We start from the raw sequence: 16,816 nt of genomic DNA on the forward strand, positions 1-16,816 counted from the left end.
AACATTAGCCGACATACGCAAGGATTAGTAACCTATGACTGACGGCTCATCAAAGGATTCAAACATAGTGCCCACCGCGAGAAGCCGACGCGGAAGCTGAGGGAACTCCTCGTCGATTTCTCGCTGTGGGCACCATGTTCGAATGCCTTGATGAACCCCCGGTAATAGATTGCAAATCCAATTCTTGGATGCACTTCATACTCATTCGTAGGACGACCTGTAGTATTAGACGAAGGTGCTTCTCATTTGCGAAGACACGAGGTATGCTTCCAGATTTGGACAGTATATACGATCATCGTTGGTAGCAAAAAACCTGGCTATCATGGAGGACCTGAGTAGATGTAAAGTCGAAGTTCCTTTCGGCGAGCTGGGTTGCTTATGAACCAATGCCAAGCTAAGAATGATATAATCATCAGGTGACAATCTGTCACCATGCAGTATTTACATCCCTTTCCATTTCTCGCAATTTCCCGTGTCCAGCAACAATATTAGGCACAGTAAGTGAAGTAGAAGAAACTGGTGTTTTTTTTGCTGTTTTTAAGCAAACTTCTGTTTCCTCCGCTCACCTTGGGAATTTTGAACCCCAAGTACATCAAGCAGGGGATTCCGAAGATAGGCTCGAGGATGCCAGTGAGTCAACGAGGGAGCCATTCTGGTGCTAAAATGCTAGATCACAGGGCAAATGAGGTACTGGGCTACCCTGTCCATGAGTGAAAATAGGAGCATTTTGGTGGTGACGAGGCAAAAGCTGGCCGCCACTTTAAACAGGAGCGCGACGATATACAAAGTCTTGGCAAACTCGGGCTACGGTCTCGCACATAAACTACTTGTGCAGTACCGCAAAAGCCAAGCGCATCATTCACATTCTAGCTTGAGTTCCCTTCATCGAACAACCCCAACTTGACCGCTTGTGCCCCAGCGATCAAGTTTTACCATGGCTTCTCTTGCGTCTGGGCTCTTCAAGTCCCTCCCCAAACCCAAATACACAGGCGAGGAGGAAGAGTTGCCACAGCATGCCCAGCCCCGTGGCCCGCGTGTAGTGGGCGCCGACCAGCTCGATGAAACCCAGGTTGTCCTACGGGTAAGTTCTGTATCCGATATTATGTTGGATTGAATAACTGACTATATACTCTCTCCCTCCAGAGAACTGGTCCTCCGCCCTATGGAAACCGAGCAGGATGGCGCCCGCGAGCCCCCGAAGATTTTGGCGACGGCGGCGCGTTCCCCGAGATTCTGGTTGCCCAATACCCCCTCGATATGGGCCGGAAGGGAACCTCATCGACCTCGAATGCGCTTGCGGTGCAGGTAGATGCGGAGGGTAAAGTCAAGTACGACGCGATCGCACGCCGCGGACATGGCGACAATCGCATCGTCCATGCCTCCTTCAAGGATTTGATTCCGCTCCGACAACGGGTGGATATGGGAGAAGTATCCCTCGACCGTCCATCAGAGGAAGAGGTGCAGGCGCAGATGGAGAAGACGAAGAATGCGCTGGCGAGTCTGGTGGATGGAGCCGTGGCGGCCCAGAAACCAAAGAACGTCAAGGGCGGTCGCAGAGCAGAGCCTACTTTTGTCCGATATACACCTGCCAACCAGATGGGTGATAACGAGAAGAAGAACGATCGTATTATGAAGATTGTCGAGCGACAGCAAGATCCCATGGAGCCGCCTAAGTTCAAGCACAAGAAGATCCCCCGTGGCCCGCCCTCCCCTCCACCCCCTGTGATGCATTCGCCGCCCCGAAAGCTCACAGCCGAGGATCAAGAAGCTTGGAGAATTCCCCCGCCCGTTTCGAATTGGAAGAATCCGAAGGGTTACACTGTTCCTCTGGATAAGCGTCTGGCTGCGGATGGCCGTGGGTTGCAGGACGTGACGATCAACGACAAGTTCGCCCAATTTGCGGAGGCTCTGTTCACCGCCGACCGACATGCTCGTGAGGAAGTGCAGCTCCGTGCTCAGATGCAGCAGAAGCTGGCCGAGAAGGAGAAAGCCCAGAAGGAAGAACATTTGCGCCAGCTCGCTCAGAAGGCACGCGAGGAACGTGCCGGGCCTAGTCGGCGCGACTCTCGTGCCCGCTCCCGCAGTGACAGCCGCAGTGCCTCTCCTTACTCCTCCAGGTCTGGTTCTCCGAGCGAGGACGAGGAAGCTGCCCGTGAACGCGAGCGCGAGCGCCGCGAACGCCGACAGGACAATGAGCGGCAGTTGCGCCAGTCTCGTATGGGTACAGAACGCCGCATCCAGGCTATGGCCCGCGAGCAGAACCGTGATATCTCCGAGAAGGTGGCCCTGGGTCTGGCCAAGCCAACGCAGAGCTCTGAGACGATGTGGGATTCGCGTTTATTCAACCAGACCAGCGGCATGCACAGTGGCTTCAACGAAGATAATCCTTATGACAAGCCGCTATTTGCTGCGCAGGATGCCATCAACAGTATCTACCGTCCTCGTGCTCAAGCCGATGCCGATGACGATGAGGGTGGTGATGGTGAAATGAGCAAGATACAGAAGACCAGCCGCTTCGAGGTTCTTGGACGAGCGAAAGAGGGCTTCAGGGGTGCTGCTGATGCTGAGGTAAGTCAGCTGAGTACTTGGAACTTGACTTTCTTTCACAATTTATTAACAACTGATATAGGAACGTCAAGGCCCTGTTCAGTTCGAGAAGGACACCGCCGATCCTTTCGGCATCGATAGCATGATTGCGGATGTGACTTCCGGGCAAAAGCGATACGGTATTCAAGAAGCCGAGCACGATGACCGGGGTTCGAAGCGCGCGAGAGTTGAAGACGACTAAGCGATTTGTGCCTTATCTATGCAGTACATCACGTTTTGATTTCACACCACGCCCCTGGGAGCGTGGGTCCGGCTGTTGTTTATGCATTGCGGGCGTTCTGGCAACACTTTACCCCCTTTCCTATGTTCTCCGCCAAAGTTTTTCTTGGACCATCTTGTTTCATTTCGACCGAAAAGTCAGTTGTGTACTTTTACCTCCTCGAGTGAGAATCGACCATACGGCAATTTTATGACTACATTTTGCCCTCTGCTATACGCCATGACTTATCAGCAGAGAATATTTCAATTTCATTTAACTTTATAGAACCAAATCAAGCACCTAGAAAGGCAAGGCCATGCTATCCGACCCGCCAACTGTTAGTCAACTCCATCTAGTTCTTCAACGCTGTCTTGTTCGGCGACAAGACTTCTTCCAGCCACTTGTACGCCACGGGCAAGGTGTGCGGATAACCCATGTGCACCGTTCCCTCGAAGAAGCGTCCTTCCTTAGGCCCGCCATGGTTGAAGAGCACCAATGAATCTTCGATTGGAACAACGCCATCGTCCACGCCCTAGAATTGGGGGAGACTGTCAGCAACTCTTCTCCCTCACCTCACATTAACGGCCGCTGGCAAAACTTACATTCAAGAGAAGAAGGCGGCAGTTAGGCTGGTCCATGACGCCAGTCTCGATGAGCGAGAACTTCTTTTGCGCGTTCTCCTCGAACTCCTCCGTGCTGGAGTAGCCGTATTTCTCGGCCCAGCATGGCGTGATGCTAGATATACAAGTCAGCCATTTCGATCGCGAATCTGCCCCAGACAAGACCAATGAATCTACTCACGTAAACGGGTATTCGTGATCGTTCACCCGGCTCAACCACTCCTTCCCCAGGAAATGATGCGAGCCAGGCCCATGCGCCACGCTGCCCGCCAGACGCTCGCGGTGCGTACACGCCGCCCGGATCGCATAGAATCCGCCAGCGCTCAGTCCCCACACCGCAACGCGGCTCATGTCAAGCTCCGGCCGTGTCGCCATGTAGTCCAGTACGCTGGACCACAGCCGATCCGGGCTGTCTGGGTCCGCCGGGTCTGCCGGGCTGTCGGCGGTGCCGGGGATCTCGACGATGACCGTTGCCCAGCCGCGATCGATAATTTCGTGCGTGCGCTGGCTGTTGTCGGGCCGGTAGCCGTCCAACCCCGTCATTATCAGGACGACAGGCACGCGGTGCTCTGCGGACGCCTCCTCTGGCAGGCGGATGTACAGCGGGATGTGAGCGCCGTCGGCACCGGCGGCGTGCGTGTGCGGAATGACAACCTCCGTGAGGATAGGCTTCCAGAGCGCGGCGGCTTTCAGATACACATCCTTCTGGCGCTCGAAGGCTGCCCGCTTGGCAGAGGACTCTGGGCGGCTGGCATGGCTGACGTAGGGAAAGCGCGAAATGCGGAGGACGACGGCAGCGCGGCGGTACAGGTCGGCAGCGCGGTCGGGGTGGCCATAGCCAAGGGCTTCGGCAGCTCGGGTTTCCAGGCTGTCGGCGATGGGAAGAAAGGCGTTCGTGTAGGCGTCGGAGAAGGCGTCGTTGATGTTTCCCTTGGGCGAGGGTCAGCTGGTGTGTTCTCGTGTTCTCTGAAAGAGAGGATTGGAGGGGGCTCACGGCAATAAGAGTGTCAAAGATGGGCTCGAAATCCTCAATCGAGCCATCGTGGAAGGGGTAGATGGACTTCTGGCACTGTAATAAATTAAGATTAGCATCTGTGGTCTCGATGCGCTTTCAATTCTACTCGAGTTAACCGCGAGAGCAAACCGGCACTTACGCAGAACTTCCACTTAGTCTCCCAGAGAGCCTTGATCGAGCCCTTGTGAGGATAAACTGTATTGAATCGATCTCCGAGAATCCACGGCGTCATGATGGGCGACAAGGTTGTTTCGAACTATAAAGTGTTTATACACTTGGAATAAGGAATAAGCCGAAGAAAAAAGATCCCCAATGAAAAAGCTACGCAGAGCGACATTCTATTTTATTCTCAATTATAAGCCCTAGAACAACAGGCTGATTGCAGAACAGTCCGGATCGGAACACGAACCTGGTGATATGGATGTGCATGAAAACAGCATGTGGATAGTCCTTGCCGACGACAGGCCGAACCTGTCGTGGGCCCAAGGCAGTGGAGACCCTGACAGACACGGAAGTCAATCGGAAGAAATGCATATCCATAAGGTGCTGGGAAGGGGGATGACATTTATGCCCGATGCGGAGTTACGGCTCATGGGCTTCCAAACCCGGTGCTGGATTGCTTAGTGCGCCTGAACTATGCGGGTTCGGGCCTGTCGATCGTGGAATGTCCCAGGTCGCGAGATCAGCTAGCAGTCGATAAACGGCAGAAACACATTGTTGGGGCGTTGATCACAGGTGCGAATGATCTCAGAAGTCGCCTAGAAGTCGGGAAACTAGGGAATAGATGAGATTCGTTTAATATTAGACATCTGCGTTGTGGTACGTGGCGAGGCGTGGTTGGAAACTACACTGATTGCCGAATGCGGAAAAGGCGCTCAGCCCCACAGGCTGGACTGCTCTTCATGTCTTCCGAGAACATGGGGAAACAGTGACGATCTTGGTCGAACGGCTCGTAGCTAACTTGCAAAAATACAAGGGTACCAAGTTACTCGGATTTTACGGTGAACTGATGAAGAACGAAAAAGGATTGTCTCAAATAGAGCTCGACTAGGTTTTTTCTAGACATTAAACATATAAAGCTTATATATACCAGCTTTTTTGAAGTGCAATGAATTACTGCTGATGCTCATACTGCTCCCAGTACTGGTAGTCCTTCGGGAGGTCGTGAGGTCTGAGTATTTCGTTAGCAATTATCCTTACTTCTGACTATCAAATGCGAGCGACCTACCCGTCATCAGGATTCTTAATTATATGACCACCCTCCTTAACATAGCCGTTATTATTGTGTGGGTTGGGCCACGGGCCCTTGGTATCCTCAGTGTGAGCAATGATGGGCTGATTGTTAGGTCCATCACCGATCTGAGCATCGGACTTGTCGGTGTGAGGGCGCGGCCACGGGCCGTTGCTATCTTCAGAGTGAGCAAAGTCGGCCGCTGGCCCCTGGCCGACTTGTGCATGACCCTTGTTCTCATGAGGATGAGGCCACAGGCCTTTGGTATCCTGTGAGTCGGCGAATGCCGCATGAGGCCCATCGCCAACTTGTGCATGGCCCTTGTCGGTGTGAGGGTGAGGCCACGGGCCATTGCTATCATGCTCATGAACATAGATGGGCTGGTCATGTGGTGGCGGGGCCACAGGGACAGGATAAACTGGGACGATTTCAACCGGTTGAGGGGCAGGATACTCAGGAGTCACATCAGGAACAGGCTGGGGCGCTGGCTCCTGAGCAGCCGGCGCCTGTGGAGCAGGCTGTTGAGGAGTCGGTGCCTGTTGCGCAGGCTGTTCAGGAGCTGGTGCTACAGGCTTAGGCGATTGGGGCTTAGGAGCCGACTGACCAGACTTCGGTGGCTGGGGAGCCGGTGCTTCAGGAGCAGGTGCCTGGTGGGGCGGAGGCTGATGGGTGTGGGTGGGCTTCGGTACAGGAGGCTGCTCCGGAGGCGAAGCGGAAGTGGTTGTTTGGGGAGCAGGAGGTGAAGGTGGTGCTGACGAAGTCTCGGGCTGCTTTGGAGTAGAAGCAGGCGCCGGAGGAGCAGATTGAACAGGTTTCGATTCGTACATAGCGCCATGATTGTCGATAGAAACCTCCGTATTCGCTCCAGTCATGTCCAGGCCATGTTTACCAGCAGCATTACCATTAGTAGGGTCGGGATAAGCGGCGCAAGCATCATAGTGACTCTGAGGAGGAGCAGCCTCAGACTGGGGGAAAGTCTCTGGTGCCTCGATTATGGTGGCCATCAGACCAGCTTCGACATGCCATTCGATATGACAGTGGAGAAGCCAGACACCAGGATTATCGGCGCGAAACCGCAGAACAACATGGCCGTTGTTCTGCACCATAATCGTGTCGCGACGAACAGGAGTTTGGGAAACATTCTGATAGTAGGCACCGGTGAAGAAGCCACCATTGACGTCAGAGCGCTGGAGGACTTGAAATTGGTGACCATGCAAATGCCAAGGGTGCAGGTTGTTGTGATGATTGTTAATCACGATCTCAACAACCTCGCCGTACTTAACAACAAATGGGTTGACCTGTCCATATACCTCGGGGTTAGAAGCAAGGTCCTTGCCAATGGTATTGGCAGTGTACAACGTGGGAACCTTCTGGGGCAGATAGGTCTTGTTATTAACAGTGAAGCGCATGATCCCATTGATCTCGGTGTCAAAAGTATCAAGGATGATCTGGTGGTTCACCGGCTGTAGCAGAGCCTGACGGTCAAGAGGAACAAATGCGAGATCGTCCGCAAAGTCAAATTCGGTGAGGACGGGTGGCGGAGGAAGGGCTTTAGCCTCATCGTACACAAGCCAAGCAGTCACGTTGGGATTGTAGTTAGCTGGAATAGGGCGATTCTCGTAGATAAACATCATGTTGATATCCATGGTATCCCAAATGGCAAAATTCTTGGTTGTATCAGGCTTTGTGTGGATCAATACGCCCATCCTCTGCCCGGTAGCCACACGAAGCATCTTTTTGCCCACAGCGTACGGTTCAATATACACTCCATCGACTTCAACAACGGTCATCTCATGTCCGTCAAAGACCCAAGTATGACCGGGCCAATTTCCCATGCAGACAATGTGAACAAGGTAAGTCTTGTTGGGCAAGACTTTGATTTTACTCTTGTTCGAGTCATTGATCAGCGCGGAGTTGGGAACAGGCTCGTGGCCGCCAAAGGCAGCCATGTTCTCTTGAGACTGGTATTCATGGAGCAAGTCGGCCATCTCTCGGTGATACCAATCGCTGAGAGTGATTGTGAACTCATCATCGTAATGGAATGGCGGCTTGGGATCATGAACAATGAATGCTCCACGAAAACCATCGGGGTACTGGCCCATATTATGAGAATGATACCAGTACGTTCCAGTTTGGTTGGCCTAGTCGATCCTTCGATTAGCAAAAAGTCAATCAATATGGAATTTCAATCTTCCTCACCTCAAAATGATACTGCATGTGGTGTCCTGGCGGAAGTGGGCACTGGGTCACCGAGCTATCACCATCCATAATGCCAGTGTGGTATTGATGAAACCCGTGCCAGTGAATGCCAGTAGACTGGTTCCCGAGACCATTGTATACATCGACAATGACTCGATCGCCCAGCTCCACGTCGACCTGGGGGCAGGGCCATTGGTTGTTAATACCAATTACAGGGCGCTCAAACCCATCCGGCGCCGCATTGACCCATGTCACGTTCCAATTGAGGTATACATCTTTCGCGGCAGCCAATTTTGCGGCCACGCCAGCCAGAAGAAGCAGATTAAATTTGCCCATAGTAGATAGTCATTCAACAATCCAGTGGCGATCGGCCCAAATATCAGAAAGATAATTAAATCCTCCGACTCCGAACAATGAGGCTGGTGGATCAATGTTGGGGGCAGTTGAAATTAAGAATTATTATAAAAGACAAAACGAGGGTGTCGATGAAAAGAAGCGTAGCGAATGTCGATGGCCGCGATGTTGTTCGAAAGGTTCCAAGACGCGCGAAACGGAAATCGGCTTCCTTTAACAATCGAGATAATATCGATCGACAGTAGGGGGAGACTGTTGTTGGCTCCTCGATCCATCGCCATGCTTTCTGTAATGCCAGTCCTAGTGCGGACATTCAAGGAGCAGAACAATAGCCACCTATACCGTGGCTCTCCAAGCACACTCTGTTCTGGGGTTACGTTTGTTTTCTCTTGAAGCATTCCGTCTGTGGGCTTGGTCGGCTGGCATGCAGATGAATAGCCCGACTCGGCGTCGGATCGGGCAGTTGCGCGCAAGGGATGCATACCGGGTCGGCCACCCTCCAAAACACTGTAAACAAACGTCCCACGGACGGATACCCGACATGGTTGTAGGGATATAGTACATTATATCACATTTTGAAATTTTCATCCTCTGCTAGGCGTAATAGCATGTCCAGTCGTGGTATCTACCATTGGAGTGTTCAGCGGCAGTGTCAATTTAGCTGGATAGATTCACCCGATGTACGGCTAAGTATCATTCTCATATTGGGAGGCCTGGGCCTCGGGCAACAAGGGCTTTTCAGCTGGTCGGAGATACATTTGCGTAGTCATATTCTTCGATACTGAGCCAAAGACGTGAGCGCTGTCTATTGCTATCAAGCGAATGAACATCTCGAGGTCGTATCAGCTGGCAGTCCTCCGTCATCCAGCACACAGGCTCCACTTCCAGCGGCCATGGCCTCTTATCGGACGATCGCCATTTGACCGAGTGGTACCATGGTTGCCATTCAAGAGTCTGTGTGCTGTGTATCAGTGTAAGGGAAAAGCGGGGGTAGTCAGATGTGCCCAAAGTTAAGTTTGTATCGGGTCTTTTTTTTCACGTATATTTTTCGGTGATATGTGCTGGGTTTGCAGTAACACGGAGTTTGGACCAGCTAGAGATGCTGGGCATGCACAATATATTTTCCCCAGGCAACTCGACCCGGTTAGCACCCGGTCGATCCTGCGGCCAGCGCGGGGTCCGCAGATGTTGATTGATAAATTGCCCCTGTCCGATTGGCAATTCAGAGTGGGATTTGAAGATGCGGCCCTGGGCACGATAGTTTGTCACAGGGGTTCTTCCCCCGCAGACACGGAGCTGAGAAGCACCAGAAGCTCAGGTACCAAATGCGCCCACAGCATGGGCCATGCATGACACACGTCCGTGCGAACCGGCGCCTAGCGCGGGGGTGGGAGCAGCGATAAGCAGTGGAGCTGAACCGGCTCGACTAAGCGGACGTGGGTTAGTGCGAAAGATAAAGGTTGCATGAAGGGATTTGGTAAACCGAGAACAGAGCGATAAAGGCGTGCAAAAAAGATCAAAGACTGCTTACGAACGGTCCTTTTCTTAAATCGTGGACTTATTGGGATTAGTAGGTAGTGAAAGTTCGAGAGGACGTTGGCTCAACCCTTTTTTTCTTGCAAGTCGCCAAGTCACCTGCTATCACCTGTTGACCTGTTGACCAGACCCAAGGGTGATTCCTAAAATCTTCTTGAGTCATTCGCCTCGTATCCTATTTTTTCTACTCCTGTCACTTTTGCTTCTCACCTGAGCTCTCTCTCTCTCTCTCTCTCTCTCTCTCCTTCTTCTCTCTCGTGCTCCCAATTCCCACTGACGCCATCCCGGCCAACTTGCCCTGTCGCCATCCTCCCTAGGTGCAGCATCACGTCAATGGCGTAATTGATGAGCCCCTCCGCAAATCACCATGCTAGTAGCCGCACATCTGGCGCTCCAAAGAATATTCAAAGCACAGTCGGGCGAGAGCAGCTGAACCCATTGTTCTTTGATTACACAACCTCGAAACCGACGGCTTTCATCGGATATTCTGCCGGAGTCGCTCTAATATCTTCTGAGGCTCCCAGGAACGTATGAACCTTAAACCTACATAACCGGACGAAGGATCAGAATGGATCAATCAATGACTATGATTGACGCCCAGGTCCATTTTCTGGTGAGTGAGACATCATTAGTGGTCCTGGTCAAGCGAGCATCATTCAAAGTGCTGACATATATTTCTAATGTCCTAGGAAGAGCGTCTAGTGCTTGTTCATATTCCGCTGGAGCTCTATCCATATTTCTTCAAACCAGTCCTGAGACTCATCTTTGATGAAATCGCTCCCTTAGAAGAGTCCGAGAAAGGAGAAGATGATGAAAATGATGTTGATGATGATGGCCTGCTGCAAGACATCGAGGATGCGTCCGACCCAGGGACCGATTACCGGCAACCTGCATTCCTAAATGTCTCCATCACCCCTGTTGAAGTCTCCGTGATCTGTCCCCGGCGACTTGCTGAGAAGTACTTCGAGCCCCTGATGAATCAGCTAAGCCAGGTCGACACCTCGCTCCGCTCTCGTCTAGACGTGAGTGAGAATGACTACATTGCTATGCAGGTTCTGGGTCAAGGTTTGGAAGCTGGTAAGCGGGTTCTCGAGCTGACTAGTCCGCTGGCCATGGCAGGAATGTATGTATCTTGATCCCATGAATCTTCCTGCGTGGAAGATACATATACTTGAAGAATAGAGGAAACCCCTCCAAGTGCGGACCTAAAAAACTAACATCGCCTCCAGCTCCATTTTCTTCATCTCGACTTACTTTTCAGACTACATCATTGTACCCCTTCACAGCAAGGCAAGCGTGATTTCTGCTCTCGAAAATCGTGGCTTTCAGTTTGAAAATGCCACAGCAGCCTTTGTCACTCCGCTGAGCCCAACATCTCCATGTACTGAGCGCAAGCTCAGCGACATGGTTCCCCCTGTCACTCCCCCGCCCTCAACTCTCGCAGAGCTCCAGACTCGCACATTTGAAAATCTCCGCAAGCGCCAAATACTCCCATCTGTTGATGACAGTCTTCGTCTGGTCCAATGCGCAGCACATCACCAGTACAACGCCCAAGAAAGCTCCATGTGCATCCTACGTGACGCCTTGACAACAGTTCTCCTGGTCGATGAGCCCCGTTTCCTCTCCCTAACCCTTGCAGCACTAGATCCGGCAGCCTCACTGCTCTTGGAGAAACGGCTACTGCCTCGCTTTGCCCGCCAGTCCGCATCCCGAGACTTCGAGGACGGCTCCGGGCTGCTTCTCGGGTCCAAGGAGGATTACCTGATTCCGATTACGCTGGACCTGCGAGATTTGTCTCTCGAGGCTTCGGGCATTGTCTGTGGCGTGGCGGGCAGGCTCGCTGATGCGACAAATAGCACAGCACGCGGCGGCAGTGGTGATGCGAGTCGGGTCAGCAGCAACGACGGCGTAATCGGGTCCGTGCCAAAGCTTTTCGATACCTTCGGCACTCAGCTGGCTTTCGGTGCACATAAGAAGTCCACTCTGCAGCATCAGCTGGCGCCCACGACACACCATCTCAAGCCTGACGTAGATCCGTCCGCGGACGCGGTGGAGATCAGTTTCTTGAGTACAGCACGTGCAGGCACGATCATTGTTGGCGAAGACGAACTGCGAAGAGCCATTGATGCTTTGGAAGCGGAGAAGGCGCAGGATTCTCCTGGTGATCCGGTGAAGAATGATTCTCATATCCTGACTGCTACGGAAGATAGCACAATCTGATGGATGCTTCTCCTAATCTCGGAATCAGGGAAAAGTTATGTGATTGTTTTCGTTGGCTGCCAGGCATCGCCTGTATGATTACAAGATTATTGATGCTCCTTTTCTATCCAGTGCCAAAATTGGCATTGAGCCTTGTGGATAGCACAATTGACTGTATCTTGCCGGGCGTTTTGTTCATGGGTTAATGGCTGCTTTACGACATGGAATACGACAGAACTCATCAATGATATGATTATTTCGCAAAAGCTAACGAATTACCCGAGATCCCTGTCAATATTTCAATGCACTTGGGATCTTACAAGGCATTGTCACTGTTTTACAATCCTCACCATACCATGTGTTCTGTAATTATTTGATTTGTTTCGTAGACGTACAAAGCTGAGTTCAGTTAATTAGGGAGAAGATATATACTCAACCTGCTATCCACAACAGCAACGTCAATGGGGCTTCAAATCAGCGATATCCCAAGGTCGCTAGTCAGAGCAATTGGTACTTCTCAACGCGGTATCAGATTGTCAGGTTAATCAATGCGATACCACTGAGGTTCATTGAAGATCCAATGGAGGCCATTCGCTGCAGAACACGATGGGCCGTGCAGATCCCTGATCGCCAATCCTAGCCGCAGTGGGGTAAGGCAGAGCATGATGGCCGAGGAATTCGCAGTCTTGGTAGTCAACAAAAACGGAGGTATCGGCCACCAAGGATTGTGGAGTTACGAGGTCGGGAAGAGGAGTAAAAGCTTCTGGGTAGTCTTTTGGTGATCAGGCTGTGGCATTGCGGCCGACCTAGCTCAAAGTGACAAGACCATCGGTGACCGTGCCATGAACGATTCCACCATTGTGGTCAGCATGCGGAAGAAAGCGGGTTTTAAAGTGAGGCGGACAATTTTGACACCTTGCGATTGTGCTTGGCCGATACTGCAAAGCTTTCGCCCACAGGTACTGGCCATCATAATCGATGCCGCCGATCATCGTCACGTTAATGAGTCTGCCTTGCCCATCCTTGATGAGGATATATGCAGATCCAGCACCAGGGGTGCGATCTCTCCCGTTGATGGGGTGGGTTCACAATCGATGCTCCGTCAAAAGAGGCATGTGATTGGGGAAATTTGCCATAAGGGTTCACCGAGACATTGACGCTATGACGGCGGCAGTCATTACAGACAGGGCAAGGTCAAAGAAGGATTCATCTTGAGGTGCGTTAGCGACTTGATTGTCTCGGGCTTTTTTTGGCATCTTAAGCCTTCAACGAAGGTGCTGGATTTCTATGGACCTCAGGCGCAGCAGTGGAATCCAGATCATGGGCTTGAGATCCCCGACTCAAAGGTAAATGTAGCTTTGTGTTGTGCCAAGCATGATGTTATTGACGATACCGTAAACTGCCTGGGCCAAGCTGAGAGAAGATGGAGCGGAGGCCACGGGAGCCACGTTCTGTGGAGAAGATCGCCCGTTGGCTCAGCCAAAGACTCGGACAGTACCTAAATGAGCATGACCACGTTAATCAGAGGTTCAAGGATCAAATTGTTCTCTTGCGAAGCCTCTTACCATCTGAGCATCCGGCAGCCCAATTTCCTTTCTCATTCCATGCAACGCTACTGACAGCTTTGACTTGGCCCCCCATAGGCACTGTCGCAACAACCTCTCTGCTGAGCACATCCCACGCAAAAACCGCAGCCCCGACTTCTGATCCGTCGCCCTTGGCAGCTTCTGAGCCACTCAGGACAATGGCGTCGTTCTGCGCAAACACAGAACGAACCCGAAGCTCGGAATTCCGATAGGTATGTTGCGGCCGTGAACCGAGGAGAGTCCGATCAGACTGGTCATGTTTCTTGGGCGATCCAGCAAAGGCTGCGAGGAGTTTTCCATCCGCGCGGTCCAGCATACGAATGTGGCTGTCAAGGGTAGAAGCTAGCAGTGCATTGCCGTCTGCAGAGCACCGCACGCTGGTGACCGGATGTGCGAGAACGTCCACGGTTGTCTTACCCATGCGGACATCGTAAACGCGCACATGACCGTCGTAGCTACCGCTAGCAATAGAGTAGGTGGACATGTGCACATGCAGACATGAGACCGTATCAGTTGCTTCTGAGAGAGTCTGGATGGGCTTGTAGTCTTTCGAGCGAGTATCCCAGAGATTGATGGTCGTATCTGCACTACCTAAATGCAAAAAAAACCCAGCAAATAGTTAGCAAGGCTCCTGCCAACAGGGCGAGTCTTCGGATCCATTGACTATACCAGAAACAACAACTGAGTCTCCCTCGCCCGCAAATTGGACCGCCTCTACCCTGCTGTTGTGTCCACTCCATCGCCTGGTAGTATTGCCTTGTTCAACATCCCATAGAAAGACTTGTCGGTCGCCTCCTACGCTGGCGAAGCGCGCGTTGTCTGTGGCAACTGCAACATCGAGTACCGCGTAGCCGTGAGCCTCGTAGCGCTGGATAGGGGTGGAAGTTTCTATCGCTATCGTAGAGTTTTCGGCATTACTAGGAACCGCGCGCGAAAGATGGACAGCACGGTCCGTGGAGCCTGTGAGGACATAGGTGCCGGGGGAACTGGAAAAAGTCACTGCATTGATCGGGCCTGGCGCGTACGAAACTGTTAGTTCCTGGCCCCGCGAAGACGGTGGGCATGCGACCGACCATTGTGTGTTTTGAGGGTGTGAAGATGCCGTGTCGGGAATTTGCTCGAGCGCATGGCGTTTGTTGCAGAACTGCTTCCCTGTGTAAGGGCGGGTTGAGTGATGTTTGTGAAGCTGGCAAGTTGCGGACTTTGGACTTGGGCCAAACTGGGCCCGAACAAGCAGAGCCCACTCTAGTCCAAACGAACCTCCAAAACAAGACTAGCTATTCTATTTTACTAGTTCATTTTTGGTATTCTAGCGAAGAATGCACCTTTTTACAAAGATATATTTGAACATTTGAATGGCAATCATCAGTTTGGGCAACAAGCAAAAGGATTAACTGTATTTTCCGCGCTACAGAATACAGGAGGGGTTATTATCAAGGATGTAGAGACACCATCGCTAGCTACCAGCGGTAAATGGATATAACAGAACAAAACGAACCAGCCCCTCAAGGCGAAGGTGCGCCCTCCGAAGCGCGTGAACGGCAAGACATAGGGTACTCAAGAGAAAAAAACAAGGAGAGAGCAAGCAAAAATTCGTCTACCCCCTTTTTGAATTGCCATCCTAGCGACGACCGTGGCTGCGAGTGCCAGAGCCCTGAAGGCTTTCGATCTCTTGCTCGAGGGATTTGATACTGCCAGAAAGATTAGTACTTATGATGACTGACTAAGTAGTGGGAAATGAGGACGAAACATACGCGGCATGAGTGGCCTCGAGGTCCTTGTTGAGTCTGTCTCGTTCGGAGATAAGCTTCTGCTCCCACTGGCGAAAGCGCTGCTCTTCCACCTTGACCTGCTCGGTGAAGCGCTTGCGCAGGTTCTCTTCTTCCTCCTTGAACTTGGGGTTGTCCAGCTTGCGGGGTCGGGCCTCGCCGAACTTGCGGGTTTCCATCTGCTGGGCGCGATAGGCCTCGTAGTGTGACTCCTCGGTGGTGTGGATGAGGTCGAGCATGTGGGTACGGATCAGGATGGAGCGAAGCTTCTTGAAATCGCAGTGGTCCTCGTTCTCAACCTCGGCAACACCCCAGGCGTACTGACGGCCCTTCACGACACGGCCATCGTTGGCCTTGACGTCCTTCTCGGAACCAATGACGGCGAAAGGCATGGCGGCCATCAGGCTACGGGCGTGGGTGGCGGCGTGCTCGTCATCCTCCTCGATCGGGGGGTGTAGATCTTGATGCCCTGGGCTTCAATCACGGCACGAATCTGGGTGGTCCGTTAGTCCCAACAACTACCATATCAGACAACTTCAGGACACTCACGCGCTCCTTGTACTTGGCCAGGTCGGCGTGGCTGAGGGTGTCGGCCTTGGCAACAACAGGGATCAAATTAACACGAGAGCTCAGGCGCTTCATCACCTCGATATCGAGAGGCTTCAGGGTGTGTCCGGTGGGTCTGATGAAATACAAACAGGCATGCACACGCATGTCAATCTTATCGGTACGGCGGGGCTGCTGCTCCTGGAGCATATAAGACTCGTGCTGGTCATCCAGGAACTCGATAATCGGCTGCCACGAGTCGCGGTTGTTGACATAGTCGCCGAAGCCGGGGGTGTCGATGACAGTCAAACGGACTGTAAACAATCAAAACATGGATGAGGCGTTAGTCCCCAAAACTAATTCAAACAGACCCAGCCATCACATCTCGCAGGTCTCATCGACTATCGAGGCGTTCATTAATATCGCACCTTTGAAAAATTTCTCCTCCAGCTCGGCCTTCGTGATCTCGATCTCGACGGTGCGGTCAACCTGCTTCTGGTGGCGGCGCTTGTGGTCGGCATAGTTCTTAATGGTGGTAGAGAACAAGGTGTTGATGAAGGTGGTCTTTCCCAATCCCGACTCTCCGGCAACCTGTGAACAGCGTCATTAGTTTCGAGGCCCCGGCCGAAACATTCCAAGCTTAGACAAACCATAATTGTGAATGCCGCACCCCGCTTTGCAACAATCTTGTGTCTGGATATTATCCCATTAGAATATTTCTTCTCGGTCAATTCACAGCATTGCCTGTGGAAATACCCACCGCTGGTTGGGGAGCTATAAAAACACCAGCAGATTAGCTATCATGGGTCCAGCCCGCCGTGTCGGAGATTCGGGGAAGGGGACTCACATTGGCAATGCCAATAGGCGAGGCAGTCTCTGTGGTCGACATGGCTGGGAAGGGGGGGGGATGTGCAAGGGGATGTCAAGGAAGCAGAATTGCGACGAGAGACCCCTC

General features: G+C 52.3%; 5 protein-coding genes across 5 annotated transcripts; 2 read left to right on the forward strand and 3 right to left on the reverse strand.

The window, feature by feature from the left end:
• Positions 1–934: 934 nt before the first annotated feature.
• N7462_003639 (SKIP/SNW domain-containing protein) lies at positions 935–2,788 on the forward strand (the record flags this gene model as incomplete). The annotated part of the gene is made up of 3 exons (XM_057075365.1): positions 935–1,081; positions 1,144–2,568; positions 2,630–2,788. 3 exons carry the CDS (start codon positions 935–937, stop codon positions 2,786–2,788), a joined length of 1,731 nt encoding a protein of 576 aa, XP_056934870.1.
• A 370-nt stretch (positions 2,789–3,158) lies between these two features.
• Positions 3,159–4,673, reverse strand: ayg1 (heptaketide hydrolyase ayg1; the record flags this gene model as incomplete). Its single annotated transcript, XM_057075366.1, has 5 exons — positions 3,159–3,338; positions 3,409–3,541; positions 3,608–4,356; positions 4,421–4,495; positions 4,581–4,673. The coding sequence occupies 5 exons, from the start codon at positions 4,671–4,673 to the stop codon at positions 3,159–3,161; spliced, it is 1,230 nt and encodes a 409-aa protein (XP_056934871.1).
• An 881-nt stretch (positions 4,674–5,554) lies between these two features.
• On the reverse strand, positions 5,555–8,207 carry N7462_003641 (Multicopper oxidase abr1; the record flags this gene model as incomplete). The annotated part of the gene is made up of 3 exons (XM_057075367.1): positions 5,555–5,612; positions 5,670–7,813; positions 7,872–8,207. 3 exons carry the CDS (start codon positions 8,205–8,207, stop codon positions 5,555–5,557), a joined length of 2,538 nt encoding a protein of 845 aa, XP_056934872.1.
• A 2,134-nt stretch (positions 8,208–10,341) lies between these two features.
• On the forward strand, positions 10,342–11,981 carry N7462_003642 (ACT domain-containing protein; the record flags this gene model as incomplete). Its single annotated transcript, XM_057075368.1, has 3 exons — positions 10,342–10,374; positions 10,451–10,884; positions 10,991–11,981. The coding sequence occupies 3 exons, from the start codon at positions 10,342–10,344 to the stop codon at positions 11,979–11,981; spliced, it is 1,458 nt and encodes a 485-aa protein (XP_056934873.1).
• Positions 11,982–13,496: 1,515 nt separating this feature from the next.
• On the reverse strand, positions 13,497–16,750 carry aspC (septin CDC12; the record flags this gene model as incomplete). Its single annotated transcript, XM_057075369.1, has 9 exons — positions 13,497–14,137; positions 14,216–14,698; positions 15,179–15,237; positions 15,301–15,755; positions 15,865–16,175; positions 16,290–16,452; positions 16,512–16,554; positions 16,622–16,635; positions 16,709–16,750. The coding sequence occupies 9 exons, from the start codon at positions 16,748–16,750 to the stop codon at positions 13,497–13,499; spliced, it is 2,211 nt and encodes a 736-aa protein (XP_056934874.1).
• Positions 16,751–16,816: the final 66 nt, after the last annotated feature.

Source organism: Penicillium macrosclerotiorum (genome assembly GCF_028827735.1).
Source record: "Penicillium macrosclerotiorum strain IBT 26536 chromosome Unknown utg000003l_segment0_segment0, whole genome shotgun sequence".
Taxonomy (NCBI): Eukaryota; Fungi; Ascomycota; class Eurotiomycetes; order Eurotiales; family Aspergillaceae; genus Penicillium; species Penicillium macrosclerotiorum.